The sequence below is a fragment of the Ornithorhynchus anatinus genome, chromosome 10, assembly GCF_004115215.2.
Source record: "Ornithorhynchus anatinus isolate Pmale09 chromosome 10, mOrnAna1.pri.v4, whole genome shotgun sequence".
In the NCBI taxonomy this organism is placed as follows: domain Eukaryota; kingdom Metazoa; phylum Chordata; class Mammalia; order Monotremata; family Ornithorhynchidae; genus Ornithorhynchus; species Ornithorhynchus anatinus.
In genome coordinates this window covers 44,138,025-44,155,779 of record NC_041737.1, presented here as the reverse complement: position 1 = coordinate 44,155,779, position 17,755 = coordinate 44,138,025, and the positions used below count along the sequence as shown (strand labels likewise).

Sequence of the window (17,755 nt, the reverse complement as noted above, 5' to 3'; positions counted from 1 at the left end):
GCAGAAGGGAATTGGGGTAGAGGAAATGAGGGCTTTAAGTAGTCTGCCTTCTCCCTGTTTCCCCTTTCCATCATGTGTATGTATATGTCTACAAGGATATATATGTGTGTCGCCATATCTGGGAAGCCTGAGTCTTTTTGCTATTATAAATAGAAATAAGTTCCAAAAGAATTTCCCTTTTATATAGGCTCTTGTATCCCAACTCTCTTCCTTTTGTTGGTCCTTCTTCTGGATTCGAAGTGGTCAAGTATTTTTGACACTTGGTAGTCTCTAATAACTCAAATCCTTTTTGGGTTACAGTTAGTAAGCACAGACTTTCCAGCTGGTGTGTACACATGCAAAATATAGGCAGATGTTTTTACAAAAAAAAAAAAAGAATCATTCATCAGTCCAAACAACATATTAGCAATAACATATAAGGCTTTTCCAGCCTTTCTCTTTCCCCCACCCCCACCTTCTTTGTTTTAGACATGGGCTCAAGGAAGTTCAAGCATGCTGGCATTAAGGAAGGGCCTTTCAGTGCCCCAGTATAAATCATATGGATTTCTAGGCGATCAACAGATAAGCAAAATGTAGTAGTTAAAGGCATGCTTCCTTTTATTTTTATTCAGTCTCTAGTCAGATTCTCCTGCTGCAGACATGTCCCATGAGTCAGAGTAGACACGCTAGTTCTCCGCCTCAAGACCCTTCTCTGGAAGGGTTGCTGTCTTTGGTCCTTAGACCCAGAAGGTAAGGAAATACAGGCTCAAGCTGTTGTCTGTAGGGACTGCTGCTGGGCCCAGGTAGACACACCGGATAATGATTCTACGAAGAGATGCAGCTCTACTAGATTTCTCCTGAACCCAAGTAGCTAACAAGCCTAGTTCTCAGGAGATCTCAAATTACATAATATTCTGAGTCTTCCCTGATACCCAGCACCCATCCCCACCTCAAATCGGGCAAGTTCACTTGGATTTACAGGCTGACTCCAGTCCTCAGGGCTTATAAATGTATCCCTAGCCTGGTATTCCTCTCGGCAGTTTGCTGAACCTCTTTCTGGCAATTAAAGGGGTCTTTGAAATTCTACCTCCTGCAAAAAAACTACTCATATAACCTGAAAGTGAGGTGGTGATTGGCCTAGCTTCACCGCTCTTGCATTTCCTACTTTCCCACTTTATGAGATTATTTTTACTAATAATTTCCAAAACTGATTTTTTTTTGGTATTTCAGAAAATTCTGGGGTAATGTTTTTCAGGTTGGCCTGTTCCAGCTCCTAGCCCTCCTCTTTACGACCCCCAAATTAACCCAATCTCATCCATTCATTTACTCATTTCTAACATTCATTGAGCATCTATTATATGTTCAAGGTTATAGAGAGAAAATCTAAGTTCGGAACAGTCACTGCCCAAGGAGAAGCAGCGTGACTCTGTGGAAAGAGCCTGGGCTTGGGAGTCAGAGGTCATGGGTTCGAATGCCGGCTCTGCTCCTTGTCAGCTGTGTGAGTGTGGGCAAGTCACTTAACTTCTCTGTGCCTCAGTTACCTCATCTGTAAAATGGGGATTAACTGTGAGCCTCACGGGGGACAACCTGATTACCCTGTATCTACCCCAGTGCTTAGAACAGTGCTGTGCACATAGTAAGCGTTTAACAAGTACCAACATTATTGTTATTATTTTGTCTCTTTCCATCTTTTGTATGTTCCCAAGCACCTAGAGCTTTTCTGTGCATTACACTAACACTGAATAAATTCTGTTAGTGATGATGTCGGTGGTTAAAAACAGTAGCATCTTGATATTTCTCTCGTCTGTGTTTTCTTTACTCACTCCCAGTCTAAGCAGAAAAGTCCCCAACATTACAAAGATTTCACTTCCCAAACTTCCTTAGCATTTGCTGTGGTAAGCTTTTCTGGGGACTACAAGACTTTCTCCAGACCAAAATAATCTTCCTAGAGCTAGGCCTGAAATCCAACTTGTCAGAGAGGTGGCGGAGCGAGGTAAAGAAAAATATTCACCCAAAGGCTTTCAGTTTTGTTTCCAGTAGAGTTTTCTTTAAGTTGTCAGTCCTTGAAAATGTAATGAAGCATATATTATCCCCACTAGATAGTTAAATTTAGAGTATCACAGTTCCCTGAACATGGAATTTCTTCCTACCGTGGTAGCTTAATGAGCAGCTTTACAGTTTCTTTGAGGTCTTTGACATTCTTAAAGTGCTCAGCGACTTCAGTGTTCCCATAACTTGTGCTTGTCTCACAGTTTAGAAACCAGCTTGGTTGGAAGCACTTAATTCTGCTTGAATAGTGTTCTTATTATTGTTTTTTTCACCACCTAGTGAAAGTTAACATTATTTTCAGCAGATTAATTTTAGGATAGAACATTTGAAGCTCATTTTGTTTACACATTAGTTTTCAAATTATTTAGGAACAGTACTTCAAAAAGGCATTCAAGCAAGGCAAAAACAGCTGCTTACTCACGAAAAAGCTATCTTCCCTTACTCTGATCTGTTTTCCTGGAGGCTAGCAGATCTTGATGTAGCTGTCAGGTTTTCAAAGAGATCCTGGAAGTGCCTCATCACTCGTCTGTACTGTATTTCCCGAGGAAGCAAAGGCCAGGGTTTCTGCCAGAATAGGTATATTAGGAATCATCCCAGAAGAGCCTTTGGAGTGATTTTCATTTTGTGCAACTGGTACCCTGAAAGGGAAGAGGAATCAGTAGGAAACACTTTGGAGCTTCAGAAAGATCCAGAATGAAGTGATGGATGAACCCTAAGGATCCTAATCCAGTCATCCCCTAAATATTTTGAATGTTTTAGGAAGCAGCACAATTTAGTGGATAGAGCATGGGTCTGGGAGTCCGAAGGACCTGGATTTTAATCCCAACTCCAGCACTTGTATGCTGTGTGACCTTGGGCAAGTACCTTAACTTCTTTGTGCCTAAGTGACTTCATCTGTAAAATGGGGATTAAGACTGGAGCCCCTTGTGGAATTTGCTAGTATCCAGCCCAGTGCTTAGTACAATGCCTTGTACATAGTAAATGCTTAACAAATATCACAATTATATTACTATTAATATGTTGTTATGTTATCTATTATACACCTGCCATGGGCAGTGACAGTCTTTTTGACTTGGACCCCCAGTTTCTGGTCCTCTTGTAATCTATTCAAATTCTAATGGTAATGATAAAAGATTACCAAAACCCCTCAGGAACTACAACCTAACTATAGTCCTTAGATGGTAACCCTTAGGCTAACTATAACCCTAACCTTTCATTTCTCCACCCTATTTTTCTTTTCCTCTATCTCCTATAGTATTGGGTGTGTACCCTTAGTCACTTTGATACTCACTCCACCCCTAGCCTCATAACATCTATCCTTATACCTGCCATCTCCCCTATCTGTAATTGATTTTAATGTCCCCTTCCCCTTCTAGATTGAGAGCTTCTTGCAGGCAGGGATCTTATCTAAAAACTCCCAAGATCTTAGTATAGTGCTGTGCACACAGTAAGCATTCAGTAAATATCATTGATTGTGGATTGGCTGATGCTACAATCCCAGTGTATCACCTGCACTAACTTTTTCCTCCTGCTGTATCTACTTCCTTTGGTCCTCCCTAAGTCCCTGACATATCCCTTTCTGGTGGGGACCTTTTCTCTTGTATTTCTCCAGCCTGAAGCAGCAAGCCTGTTTTAAACCCCAGGGCAGGTCTGGGCCAGGCTGGGAGGCACAGTAAAGTGAACTCTACAGTCCAGGGCCACTTCTGATAATATGCAGGAGAACAGGGCTCCACCAGGAGCACTTTCGAGGCTTCCCCCCCACCCCATTCCCCACCCCAAAAAAACAAAAAGAAAATACTTTACCTACAACAGATTTTTTACATGTTTTTAAAAAGTTAAAAGCATTTGATGGGATAACACCTTCTGCACTTAATGTTCCCAACCTAAATTTCAGTCTAAGGAAATGAGGTTTGATGACTTCTTTTTTTTTCAATTTAGCACAGTTCCACTTGAGAATTCTAGCTGGTTTTATGGTAAAAGGCATCCAGTCCATGATCTAGCATACCTAATTAGACTTTCTGATTGAGCTGGGAATGCACATGATCGATCAATCAATCAGTGGCCTTTATTGAGTGCTTACTGTTTGCAGAGCACAGTACTGAGCACGGGAGAGTTCACTGCAGTAGTCATTGTCAGTTAATTGTATTTATTGAGAGCTTACCATCTGCAGAGCACTGTAGTCAGAGCTTGGGAGATTGCAATATAACAGACACAATCCCTGCCCACAATGAGCTTTCAGTGTGGAGGGGGAGACAGACATTAATATAAATAAATAAATGAATAAATAAGTAAATAACTAACAGATATGTATGAAATGTGTACATGCATATTTATAAATTTTATGGGACTAAGCTGGGGGATGAATGAAGGGAGCAAGTAAGGGTGACGCAGAAGGGAGTGGAAGAAGAGGAAAGAAGGGCTTAATCAGGGAAGGCCTCTTGGAGGAGATGAGCCTTGAATAAGGCTTTGAAGGTGGGGAGAGTAATTATCTATCAGATTTGAGAAGGGAGGACATTCCAGGTCAGAGGCAGGACATGATTCTTGTCCATAAGGAATTTACAGTCTAGAAGGAGAGATAGACATCTGATTTTCCAACCTAATCAATCAACCATATTTATTGAGCACTTACTGTGTGCAGAACTCCATACTAAGCTCTTGGGGGAGTACAATATAACAGAGTTAGACACATTCCCTGCCTACGAGTTTACAGCCTAGGAGTTTAATTTCATATAAATTAAAATGGGCTTTCTTAACATTTTCTCAAGAGCACTCTCCTTCCAGAGTGGCTCAGTAGCTTTTGGGAAGTGTAGAGAAACCAGTCCAGTTGTACTCTGGGTATTATAATTTGGGGCTTCCGTTTTCCTTCCTGCCAGGCCTGTTTTGAAAGGATTTTAAATCACACCGTTTTGGCTGTGATCCTGCTGTCTAACATTCTTCATTTCTTCAAATTATTTTGTCAAAAACACCATTTCCTATTCCAGCTAATCTTCCAGCAGTGCATTTGATTAGTTTTCCATTCATATTTTTATTAAACATTAAAAAGTACTCAACGTAAGCTCTTTGAGAACGGGGATCATGTCTGCCCAAGCAATTATTTTGTACTCCTTCTTGCCAAATCCAATGGCCTCTGCTCCGTTCTAAAGCACTCAATAACCTTGCCCCTGCCTCACCTCACTATTCCTACTACAACCCAGCCCACACACTTCGCTCTTCTACTAATGCCTACATAGTTACTCTTTATCTCTTTCTATCTCTATCTCACTGCCAACCTCTCGCCCACATCCTGCCCCTGGCCTAGAGTGCCCTCCCTCTTCATATCTGACAGATAATTTCTCTCCCCACCTTCAAAGCCTTATTCAAGGCACTTTTCCTCCAAGAGGCCTTCCCTGACTAAGCCCTTATGTCCTCTTCTCCCATTCCTTTCTGCGGCACCCTGATTTGCTCCCATTATTCACCCCTCTCTCCCCCCAAAAGCATTTATGGGCATATCCGTGATTTATTTAGTTGTATTAATGTCTCCCTCCCCCTCTAGAAGGTGAGCTCGTTGTGGGCAAGGAGTGTGTGTACTGACTTTGTTATACTGTACTCTTCCAAGCATTTAGTACAGTGCTCTGTACACAGTAAGCTTTGAGTAAACATGACTGATTGATTACTCTCCCAGGTGCCTTAGAACAATACTCTGCACACAATAAGTGCTCAGTGAATACCTTTGATACTGCTGTTCTCTCACCATTCTGCTCTGTAATTCCTATATTTGAATATGTGTAAACAGTACTTGGTATAGTCTGCTCCTCACACTTGGAGACACCAGTCACCTTGCCTAAAAAGGGGAGCGTGCATAAAAACTACTTAAATGAGAAAGTACCCTTCTGAAAGTTAAGACTTCAAAATACTTCAAATTATGGCACTTTACCTCAATGAGGTCTAATCATTTATTGCTTTGTTCTGCATTCTCTCCAAAGAATTCAGTCTTAGTGCCATGATCCATTTAGGAACGTTGAAAGGAGAGCAACATAAGAGGATCCTGCATTTAGTGTCCCTATTTCCCAGTTTTTCTGAAAACTGGAGAAGGGATCAAAAAATTTGATTCTCTAATTCCAATTGTCTTTCACGTTAACTCTCCCCTTTAGAAATAGTTTCATACTAAGTCTTTTCTCTCTTCATTACCCTCTCCCAATTCACCAGAGACTTTGCTCTGTACTCGCTTTCAAAGCAACAAAGGAGTTTCTACCCTACCTACCATATCTTCCCTTTCCCTTTCCCACCGTAAGTGCTACCATAATCTTTTTTCTATGATTATTAATATTATTATTGTAACTGACCTCTGAACCTTTGGAAAAGTCTATTAGGATGAAACCATAAGAAATAGGTAAAAAAGGTCGTTCCTACTGGAATTTTACCCCTATTCTGCCGATTTATATTTATGTATGTTTTCAGTGGTATTTATTTCATGCTCCAAGTCCCAGGCACTCTGCTGACAGTTGGGGTTGGTGCAAGAGAATCAGATTGGATACTCCAAGAGGGAGAAAGAGTTACTATCATATTCCCATTTTCCCAATGAGGAAAATGAAGTCCAGAGAGGTTAAGTGTCTTGCCCAAGATCACATAACTGGCCAGTAGCAACTCTTTCCACCAGAGCCTTGCAAGGCCTTTTCAGGGACTCCTCCACCTTAAAACATGCCACATTCTCCCTTGGTGTGCCCTGGCCAGAAATGTAGTTATCCTCCAAGATTTCGAAGGTAACCTAGCCCAGAATTAAATAGCGAAGTCCTTGGTGCCATGATAACATTGCCACATGTTGGGCCAAGTCCATCTGGCAGTCCTGGTTTCCTACAGAAACGCTCTGAGCATGTCACTCCTCTCCTTAAAAACCTCCAGTGGTTGCCTATCAACCTCTGCACGAAACAAAAACTCCTCACTCTTGGCTTCAAGGCTCTCCATTACCTTGCCCCCTCCTACCTCACCTCCCTTCTCTCTTTCTACTGCCCACCCCGTACACTCCGCTCCTCTGCTGCTCACCTCCTCACTGTCCCCCATTCATGCCTATCCCGCCGTCAACCTCCTGCCCACGTCCTACCGCTGTCCTAGAATGCCCTCCCTCCTCACCTCTACCAAACTAACTTTCTTCCCCTCTTCAAAGCCCTACTGAGAGCTCATCTCCTCCAAGAGACCTTCCCAGACTGAGCTACTCCCTTTTCCCTCTGCTCCCTCCGCTGCCTCTCCGCCCTCTGCTCCTCCCCCTTTTCTCCTTCACCTCCCCTCAGCTAAGCCCCCTTTCCCTCTGCTCCTCCCGCTCCCCCTTCCCCTCCCTTCAGCACTGTGCTCATTTGTATATATTTTTTACTACCCTATTTATTTTGTTAATGAGGTGCACATCCCCTTGATTCTATTAATCGTGATAATATTGTCTTGTTTTTGTTTCATTCTGTTTTGCTCTGCCATCTGTCTCCCCTGATTTGGGCAGGGATTATCTCTATCAGTTGCCGAAATGTACATTCCAAGAGCTTAGTACAGTGCTCTGCACATAGTAAGTGCTCAATAAATACTATTGAATGATTGAATGAATGAAATCGGGGTGCGAAAATATGAATGAGGATCAGTCAGGGTAGTATAATGAAACAGGATTAAAACGCTTAGTGTCTGTATATTGTCATTTCCTGGGATGACTTTAGAGAGGAGGTGGGATTTAGTTAGTGGTTTGGGAGCTGAGTGAACTACCTACAGAGGGTTAAGCGGACTATGAGTTCTAGGCTTTATTCTGTAACTGGTTTGCTTTATATTCTTTTGACTGTCTATCCTTTTTTCACTTTAGGAGGATTGAGATCTTATTGTCCCGTCTGTCCCCTGGGGCGTTGTGAGTGTTCAGCCCACAGATTTTGTGGTTTTCACACACTAAATACTACATAATGCTAATAATAAGGGTTAGCATAGTTCACATCAGTGACTGTAGGGATGTCCTTTCGTTCAGAGGAGAATTTTTTATTCAGCTGTCCAGGTGGTTTTTCTGAACCAGAGTCATTATATGTTTGAAAGAATCCTTTTAAGGTGTCCATCTGAATCTTTTTTTTTAAATGGTTTTTGTTAATCATTTATGTGTCAGGTACTGTACTAAGTGCTGGGGTAGATACAAATAAATCTCACTGGGCACGTAATGTAGATTATGTGTTTGTGGGCATGACTGTCAACCAGTGTTGGTAGAGGTTCATATCATCTAATAGGGGCTGAGAAACTGGGGAACCCGAGATTTATTACATAACACTAATTTACTTAGAGTTTGATTCTGCCTTCTTCTGCATTCCTGTTGTCAAGCTAGAGGCCGCAATCTGCCTCAAATATATTTTATTGATTGTATTTGCTAAGAAAATGTTTATTCAAAATCATCAAAGTAATCTAGTCTTTTTTTTTCTTATTTTTTTGTGATATTTGTTACGCCCTTACTATGTGCCAAGCACTATATTAAGTGCTGGGATAGATATGTTAATTGGGTTGGACCCAGTCCTTGTCCCACAAGGGGCTCACAGTCTAGATCCCTATTTTACAGATGAGGTAACTGAAGCACAGAGACGCGAAGTGACTTGCCTAAGGTCACAGAGCAGATAAGTAACAGAGCTGGGATTAGAACTCAGGTCCTTCTGATTCATGCAAAAAGCCCAATTATGTTGTGTTTTTCTCCCCTAGATTCAAGAATACAACCATGAGATTCAGGGTGTTACCAGCGCAGGCTTTGCAGCCATAACATTTGAGGGAACTTTGGGAACCTCCATCAAACCTCGCACTTCCAGCAAAACGTACAGGTTCACCCTCGAGGATGAGAAGACTGTGGAAGCACTCCGTATCTGGGCAGCCAATCATCTTTCCCCTCCCGGTCCAATGGTCACGCTGTCCCATGTCCAGCCTTTGCAGTTTTTCGACCTAACGTGTCAGCTGGTGGGGAAGGCAGAAGTGGATGGATCTTCGATTCTCCTCAAGGTAGGTTTTTAAAGTATTTCCACGAAGAAGTGGAAGTCCTAGGACACCCCTTCTTTGGAGCCTATTATAATAATTCACATTTTAATTTTCTCCTGATTATACCTAGATCTCTATTGCTGTTGTCACGTTTTATATTTGAAATCAGAGGACAAGGACTTTTTGGATTTGATTTGGGTTTTAAAGTGATTTACAAGCATTTGTTAAATACTCTGTGGCAGGAACTATACTAAGCCCTGGGATAAATACAGGTTAATCAGGTTGGACACAGTCAACGTCCTACATGGGGCTCACAGTCTTAATCCCAATTTTACGGATGAGGTAACTGACACAGAGAAACTAAGGGATTTCTCCCAGGTCACACAGACAAGTGTCAGAGCCAGGGCAGGAACCCAGGTCCTTCCGAATCCTGGGCCTGTGCTCTATCCACTAGGCCATGCTGCTTCTCATATGTTCAGTGTACTCCCATAGCCACCAACGTATGTGTTCTTCAGTGAATTGCCATATTACAGCACCACCTTCTTCCCAGGTAAAGAGAAGAGATGGATACTGTCAAGTGCATTGTTTATATCATTGTCCAGATTGAAAGATATCCAGTCTAATAATAATATAATGATGAGGAGGATGAGGAGCGTATTTGATAAGCATGTACTAAGTGCCAAAAACTATACTAAATACAGATTATCAGGTTATCTAATTACAGATTATCAAGTAGATTATCAGGTTGGACACAGTCCTTGTCCCACATGGGCTCCCAGTCTGAGAGTACGTATTGAATTCCCATTTTACAATGAGGAATCTGAGGCACAGAGAGGTCAAGTGACTTGCCCCAGGTCACACAGCAAGCAAAAACTGGGATTAGACCAGATACTCTGACTACCAGACCCTTTCTCATTCCAGTAGGCCACACTGCTTCTTCAGTTAATCAGTGGTATTTATTGAGTGTTTACTGTGTGCAGAGCACTGTCCTAAGCGCTTGGGAAAGTACAATTTAACCAACACATTCCCTGACCACAAAAGCTTATGTGCTCGCCTGCCCATCACCTCCTAAGCTCTGAGTTTGAGCTGGCAATGCAGTTGTATACAAAAGCATCAACCAAACCATCATCAAGTTGGCCCAGTGTCAAGCTCCTGAAGAATGCGGAGACACCGAGGCCGTGCTAGCATCCCACTCAGCTCTATCGGAAGCAGAAACCCCAGCTCCAAATATCCATGTGAACTGTGAAAAGGTATTTTTGTGAGATACTGTCGGTCAGACAGCTGCCAAGATTGTTTTGATAAAAGTGATCCAGGTTGAAAAAATAATTCACATCATGAACAGTGCTAATGGATGTGTCAACACCGAATCTCAGATCTTCATGTTCATTCAAAATAGAATGTAGATATTAAACACATTCAGTTTCATATCTTTCTCAGGCATTATTTTAGGAGGTACATTTAAGGGCCTTATTTCTTTGTCCAGACTAGCCAACAGTTTTGAAAACCTTGCTCAGGTCTCCTGGTGGTTTCCAGCCTCTTTCTATGCAGCAGAAATATCAGGAGTTGATCACCAAAGGGGTGGATGGGGGCCAAGCAGAGATCTGCTGCCTCTTCTCTTCGTGGCAGAGCAGTTCCAAAGACTTCCCCATCACTGTGCCTTGGTGCCCATAAAATGCCAGGGATGAAGGAGTCTCTTGTCATAAATGACAAACCAGCCATGGCCCAGTCTCAAAGGCTTTGGAACTGAGAACCAACACGAAGGAATTGGTTATAGATGCTGTTGGCTTGCACAGCTCCACTCACAGTCCCTCACACCTGCCGGCCACGTCCCACTGGGACTGATTGCAACAAGGAGTAGATAGATCGGGATACAGCACATTGCATAGTGCAGACAAGAATGGTACTTGTCGAGAATGGCCAAAGTAGCTGCAGCGTATAGTGCCAGAGCACCATTGAGCAGAAGACACTGGCCAGGATAGTGCCCCTGACCACTTCTATCATCTTTGCCACCCACGTTAGCCAGTTGTTTCAGGATATCTGCTTAGCCCATCCACCCTGTGAGGTGACCCAAGGTAGCTCTTCAGTCAGAAATTTCCACTGATGGCACAGCCCTTTCAGACACTCCCCTGACAATTTATCATTGTTTATTATTGGAAGTATACATGATTTGATGGATTTATTTCTAAAGTCCATGGCCCAGAATGTTCTTAAATTTCATTGTTAATTTAGAAAGATATTTATTCAGCTTTTTCATGCAGAAACATTCACATTTGGATAGTTTTGGGGGAAAAAAATCAAAGTTATAGCTTGGTTGTTCTCATCTTAACGTGGTCATCTTAATGTTTTCGGGTCGGCCGTTTAATGCCACTATGTAGTTTATGATTTCATGTGGCTCTTACTTTTTCCCTAAGGTTTAAGTCTGTAGCTTATGTCCCCTGGTGGTCAAAATAATGACGTGACCAAAGCTTAAGCAGTGCGGCTTCCCTTGCCAAATTCATTCATTCAATCATATTTATTGAATTTGGGTGTCTGGTTATTGCTCTATTTTCTTGATTTTTCCAGGTGTCTGAGAATTCTTAAGGGGATAAAAAAAAAGAGGCCAAAAAGTTACTGTACTGAGCAGCACAAAGCCATAGGCACAAAGGGCATGGGCAAACTCCATTCTTTCTCCATCACTGATTTGACAAGCAGGAACCATTGAAGGAAAAGAAAGCAAATATTTCAGATTTCTTATGGTTCTATATTGCCAGTGCCAGATTTTTGTGGTTGTACTTGCACCAGTTTCTACCCATATTTAAGGCTAACTCTTTATAACTGATCATTCCACAGATTTAATGGAGAGAAACACCATAATTTTAACATTGCTCCTCTCAATTAAATCTAGGAACTAATCATTCAACTAGTGATTTTATAATTTTGCTTTATTGATCCTGAGAAAGCAAATTGTTTTTCATATGACTATTTCACCATGTCCAGGAGCACTGTGCAGCATTTATTTGCTATGGTGTTTATTCAATGAAACAGTTTTCTTGCTTTCAGTGTTTTTTAACTCTCCCTTAATACTATTTTTATATAAATTTTCATCATTTGATGTACTAATAAATGAAATGGGCACTAGCTGTTCCCTGCGAAAATGATGATATAAGAATCCTTTATAACTGCTCTGGGGACTATTATGTTATTTCGAGCCTCAGATTTCCAGCACCTTCAGTAACAGAGATACCCAGCACAGGCTAGCAACTTTCAAGGAGTGCCTCATATTGAATCACATATATTTAATACATCATCAAATAGAAAAGAGCAGAGCAAATAGAAAATCAATATTTTAGAAGGATCATTGCTAGCAAATGCTGTTTTCTAACATGTACTCACACATGTTATGTGGGGCTTAAGTGTGGATTCTTTTTATAATAAATCTTGTGCAGAGGGATTATCTGTTAAATTGCAACTGAATTTAAGATTGTGGAAGGGAAGAAGGTAACACTACAAGTAGTCAGAGTCTCTCTGAGCCCTTTGATTCAAATGAGTTTCTTATTTGCATTCATAGGAAATGCTGTTCAAAACCTAACGCATTTGAGTTTGGGTAGTTGGGAGTCCAGATCTATCTCTACAGCACCTTTCTGAAACCTGTTTTCAGAACATGAAGGTTTCCACCATTTTCCCATTTCCCAGAGGTCAGGGAGAGCTTCTAAGGATGGCGCTGGTAGCCTAGGATGGTAACTGAATTCCTTACTCTTGTGTTAGATATGGGATCTGTTAAGCTTTGTGCTACGTGATGGTCAGATTCAACATAATCAGATCAGGCACAGTGACTGTCCCACAAGGAGCTTTCGTCTGAGAGGAAAGGAGAACTGCTTTAAATTAGTCATTTGCAAAAAGTGATGACTTTGTGTTTATATTGACAGGTATGGGATGGCACCAAGGCTCCATATCCAGCTTGGAAGGGCTCTATTGAAGATCATGCCCTTGAAGGTGATGCAGTTCTTCTCCGTCAACTGAAAAATCTAACAGTAGACATTCTAGTTTATGACAACCATGTTCCTGTGGCAAAATCCTTGAAGGTAATGTTCAGACAGTCACTGAACTGTCATTTTCAGTTTCTTATTTAGGGGTTCTTTTTTTGAAAAAAATTTGGCCTGGGCTTCCAAAGATGAGCCGGACATGAAATTTGTCTCTCCTTTATGTGTTTCCATCATCAGTCCCTCCTGTTGTACAAAAGTTTCCCCGAAGCTATAAATTATCTTGAGTGGGGAAGACAATCCTACTGATGAAAGGACACTCTCCAAATATTAAAATACAACATATTGTTAATTTGGGATTTGTGGTTCTGAAAAATGACCTCAGTGGTTCTCATCCTGGGGGCTCAGGACCCCATGATGGGCTCATGAGACTATTCTGAGGGAACAGTGAAGGTAAGGGGCTACCATTCTGGCTGCTCAGTTTGTGTACAGCCTCTTCCATGTGTTATGAGAGGCATCCTGGCTTTATACTTGCCTTGGGGAATATAGAGTATGTAGAGCATCCAAAATGTTTCATCTGCCTAGTGCCAATATGTAGCTGCTAACTGAGAACAATGCTGCCTCCAGAAGGAATTTGTGGATATAGCAAATTGTCATTTAAACTCTGAAGCTGTGTTTCTTTCTATGGCCTGATTTATGGTCCACAGAATTGTTTTTAGTTTTCTGTAGTATAATTATGCTTTTAGTTTGGGCACCTCATTGTTAAATATTTTACTATCTTTTTTGTTTTTTGGGGGTACAGCATCTGAAAGATTTTAACAGGTGTGATTAAAAATGAGTTTTTTTGGGTTATGGTTATTATGCACTATGTGTCTAACACAGTGCTAATCCCTGAGACAGATACTTTTTTATGGTGTTTTTTAAGCGCTTACTATGTGCTAGGCACTGTACTAAGCACAGGGGTAAATATAAGCTAGTCAGGTCAGACATAGTCCATCTCCCACTTGGGACTCACAGTCTTAATCCCCATTTAACAGATGAGGTAACTGAGGCATAGAGAAGTGTAGTGACTTGCCCAAGGCTACACAGCAGACTAGTGCAGTCAGGATCAGAACCAGGTCCTTCTGACTTTCAGACCCAGGTGCTCTACATTAAGCCATACTACTTTCCCGCTAGGTAGATACAGATTTAATAGGCCAGATACAGGCCCTGGCACATAATGGGCTCTCTGTCATGTTACTGAATGTGTGGTGTGTTCATCCCTTGATTTTCTGTAATCCAGATGGGATATTTCCAAATATCATGGTATGCATTTTTTCCTCATTCTAATTCATGCCTGTCAGATCTCTCAGTTTAATGGGATTCTCTTATTCTTAACTTTTTTCTGCATACACTATATTCCCAATTGTTAAAATAACACTGCCCCACTAATAAAGGAGCACTTATTGTTACCCTTTAGTTCTTTAAATGTTCTACTCACTCGTCTATACCCTTAAATAAATCTGAATCCTCACTTTAAGTAAAATGCCTCACTCAAATGCATCATCCAGTGTGTTTCCACACAATAACGTTCTAAATTTTTAACTTTCCCCACTTCCTGAATGTCCCATAAGAAATAACCGTAAGTTGTTCTATAAACATGAAACTTCATTTTTCATTGTTTTAGTTCCTTCAATATTAACTTATTTTGTCAGTAATTGAAACAGTGTCATAATTACTTATGTGTGATATACCAGCTGGTACCCTCAGCTTTCTCTCTTCTCTATTTTCAAGTGATGCTGTCTTGGCAGTTTTCCTTACATATTTTCTTCCTAGCTTACATCTTCTTGGTATCTCTGTGTGCGTTTCTTTCCAGTACTGCTAAGGGTTTCAGTAAATTATTTGGTGTCTCATCTAATATTTCAAATAGATTAATGCAGATTTTGTAGAACTAGTTAATTTGGGGTGTTAATCCTTTTCCTAAAGACTGAATTAAAGAACAGGTTTTATATTTCAACCATATTCTCTTGAATTTCATACTACTGTTCATTTATTAGTGAATCTAAATTATTTTTAGTGTCCTTTATTTTTCCTTTATGCACTTAAAATGCCTTTCCTATGCTTATTTGGTTGCTCTAATTTTTTTGCCTTTCCATTTCTTTAAAATTTTATCTAGATATGCCTATAGCTTGATTTAAATTTAAAAATATTACCCATATTTATTGAAGCCATAGCCTGAGGTCTCATAACTTAATATGCTGACTTAGATGAATTCATAGTTATTAGTAAGAAGTATGCCCATATATATGAGTTTTTAATTCCTCTGCCAATCACACTCTGCCAGTAAAGTTTCTTTCGTGGGACTGAGGTATATGGCTCATTTTGTTTCGATCTGCTGTCATTGTGCCCTTTCACTTTATCTGAACCCAGTTCCCAGCAAAGTGACACTCCTTTAGGAGTGAAACATCCAGCTTTATTCCCTTTCACATCAAAGCAACATGCTGTGTGCTCCCCGCCCCCCATGTAGAGATCAATTAATTAATTGAGTATTGATTGAGTGCTTACTCTGTGCTGAGCACTGTATTAAGTGCTTGAAAGAGTACAGTATAACAGGGAGAAAACTTCTTGAGTCTTTTCTGGAGTTGATTTTCTTCCCTACCTGAAAACTAACATCCTCATGTCACTTTGGAGGTCACCTTTAATCCTTTTCCTTTTCCAAGCTATAAGAATGCAGTTCATAGTTCTGCCAAGTGTATTCCAATTGATGCTGATTAAAAACCTACACATATTTAGCCAAACATTTTCATAGCTTTCTTCAAAAGAGGGATAAAAAGAATGCATTTGAATCTGTACCCTTTATTCACCTCAGCACCACAGCACTTATGTACTTATCCATAATTATTTTAATGTCCATCTCCCCGTCTAGACTGTAAGCTCCTTGTGGGTAGGGATCACATCTACCAAATGCATCATATTATGTCCTCCTAAGTGCTTAGTGCAGTGTTCAGCGCACAGTAAGCTCTCAATAAATTCCACTGATTAATTGACTGTTGGGAGGATAGACTCATTAATGACCGTTCTCTACAGGTGTGGTCCAGCGTTGGGGAGAAGAACAGATTCACAGACCATAGGGAGGGCTCTGGTTGTTTCCTCCCAAGAGCTCAACTCACTCTAGGCACATAAGACACATGCTAGTGATTGCTGTGTAGCTAGACCCCAGTGACTACTGAGTCTAGCCAGCAATATCTCCCCTTATCTGCTATGAGATCAAGTGAAAGGGAAAATATAGAGAGGGCATATGGGCACCTTTGTCTTGCCTTCCACCAGGAAATACATATTTCTATTTCATCCAGTTCAGGTTTCTCTAAGGCCTCAACACAGCATACATCATTGTGTCCTCACCCACTGTAGAGTATGAAGTTTATAGTTTTTTTGAAAGGGTGCTGTCTGCCACTTCTTTGCAAAAGATAAGCTCTGTGAGGGCGGGGATCATGTCTTCTACTTCTATTGCCCTTTCTTGGTACTTTGATCGTCATACAAGAGCCACACAAATAATGAAACAAGATTGAAACAAGAAACAAAAGAACAGCAGCAACTAAAAATGCTAAATCTACTAAAACTAAATCTACCAGCATTGGGAAACAATAGGAGCATCAGAGAAGGACATATGCAAGCAAAGGCAGTTATATTAGGGTGTCCCTCAGGGCTCTGTGTTCTTGGTCTCTTCTGTTTTCCAACTACACCTACTTCCTTGGAGAACTCATTCTCTCCCATGGCTTCAACTACCACCTCTATGCAGATGATTCCCAAATCTACATCTTCAGCCTTTTTCTCCCTCTCTGCAGTCTCACATTTCATCCTGCCTTCAAAACATCTGTTTAATTGTCCTGCCATCACCACAAGCTTAGCATGTGCAAAACAAAACTCCTTATCTTCCCTCTCAAAAGCTGTCCTTCCCCTGACTTTCCCATCACAGTAGACAGCATCACCATCCTTCCTGTCTCAAAAACTTATTCTTCACTCCGCCGCCCGGCTCATCTTCCTGCAGAAATGATCTGGGCATGTCACTCCCCTTCTTAAACACCTCCAATGGTTGCCTATCAACCTCCGCTCCAAACAAAAACTCCTCACTCTAGGCTTCAAGGCTCTACATCACCTTGCCCCTTCCTACCGTCTCCTCCCTTCTCTCTTTCTACTGCCCACCCCACACGCGCCGCTCCTCTGCCACCCACCTCCTCACCGTCCCTCGGTCTCGCCTATCCCACCGTTGACCCCAGGGCCACATCCTCCCACGGTCCTGGAACGCCCTCCCTCCTCACCTCCGCCAAACTAATTTTCTTCCCCTCTTCAAAACCCTACTTAAAACTCACCTCCTCCAAGAGGCCTTCCCAGACTGAGCTCCTCTTCTCCCTCTACTCCCTCTACCACCCCCCCTTCACCTCTCTGCAGCTTAACCCTCTTTTCCCCCATCTCCCTCTGCTCCTCCCCCTCTCCCTTCCCTTCCCCTCAGCAGTGTACTCGTCTGCTCAACTGTATATATTTTCATTACCCTATTTATTTTGTTAATGAATTGTACATCGCCTTGATTCTATTTAGTTGCCATTGTTTTTACAAGATGTTCTTCCCCTTGACTCTATTTATTGACATTGTTCTTGTCTGTCCGTCTCCCCCGATTAGACTGTAAGCCCGTCAAACGGCAGGGACTGTCTCTATCTGTTGCCGACTTGTTCATTCCAAGCGCTTAGCACAGTGCTCTGCACATAGTAAGCACTCAATAAATACTACTGAATGAAAAGCCTATAACCTTGGCATTATCCTTGAGTCCTCTCTCTCATTCAACCCAC

General features: G+C 41.5%; 1 protein-coding gene across 1 annotated transcript in view; it reads left to right on the top strand.

Moving 5' to 3' along the window:
• The window catches only part of POT1 (protection of telomeres 1), a 95,718-nt gene that overhangs the window by 51,269 nt on the left and 26,694 nt on the right, over positions 1–17,755 (top strand). The window contains exons 9-10 of the mRNA XM_001508129.5: positions 8,707–8,997; positions 12,879–13,034. Coding sequence (XP_001508179.3) covers positions 8,707–8,997; positions 12,879–13,034 — 447 coding nt within the window. The remainder of the gene's footprint in view (positions 1–8,706; positions 8,998–12,878; positions 13,035–17,755) is intronic.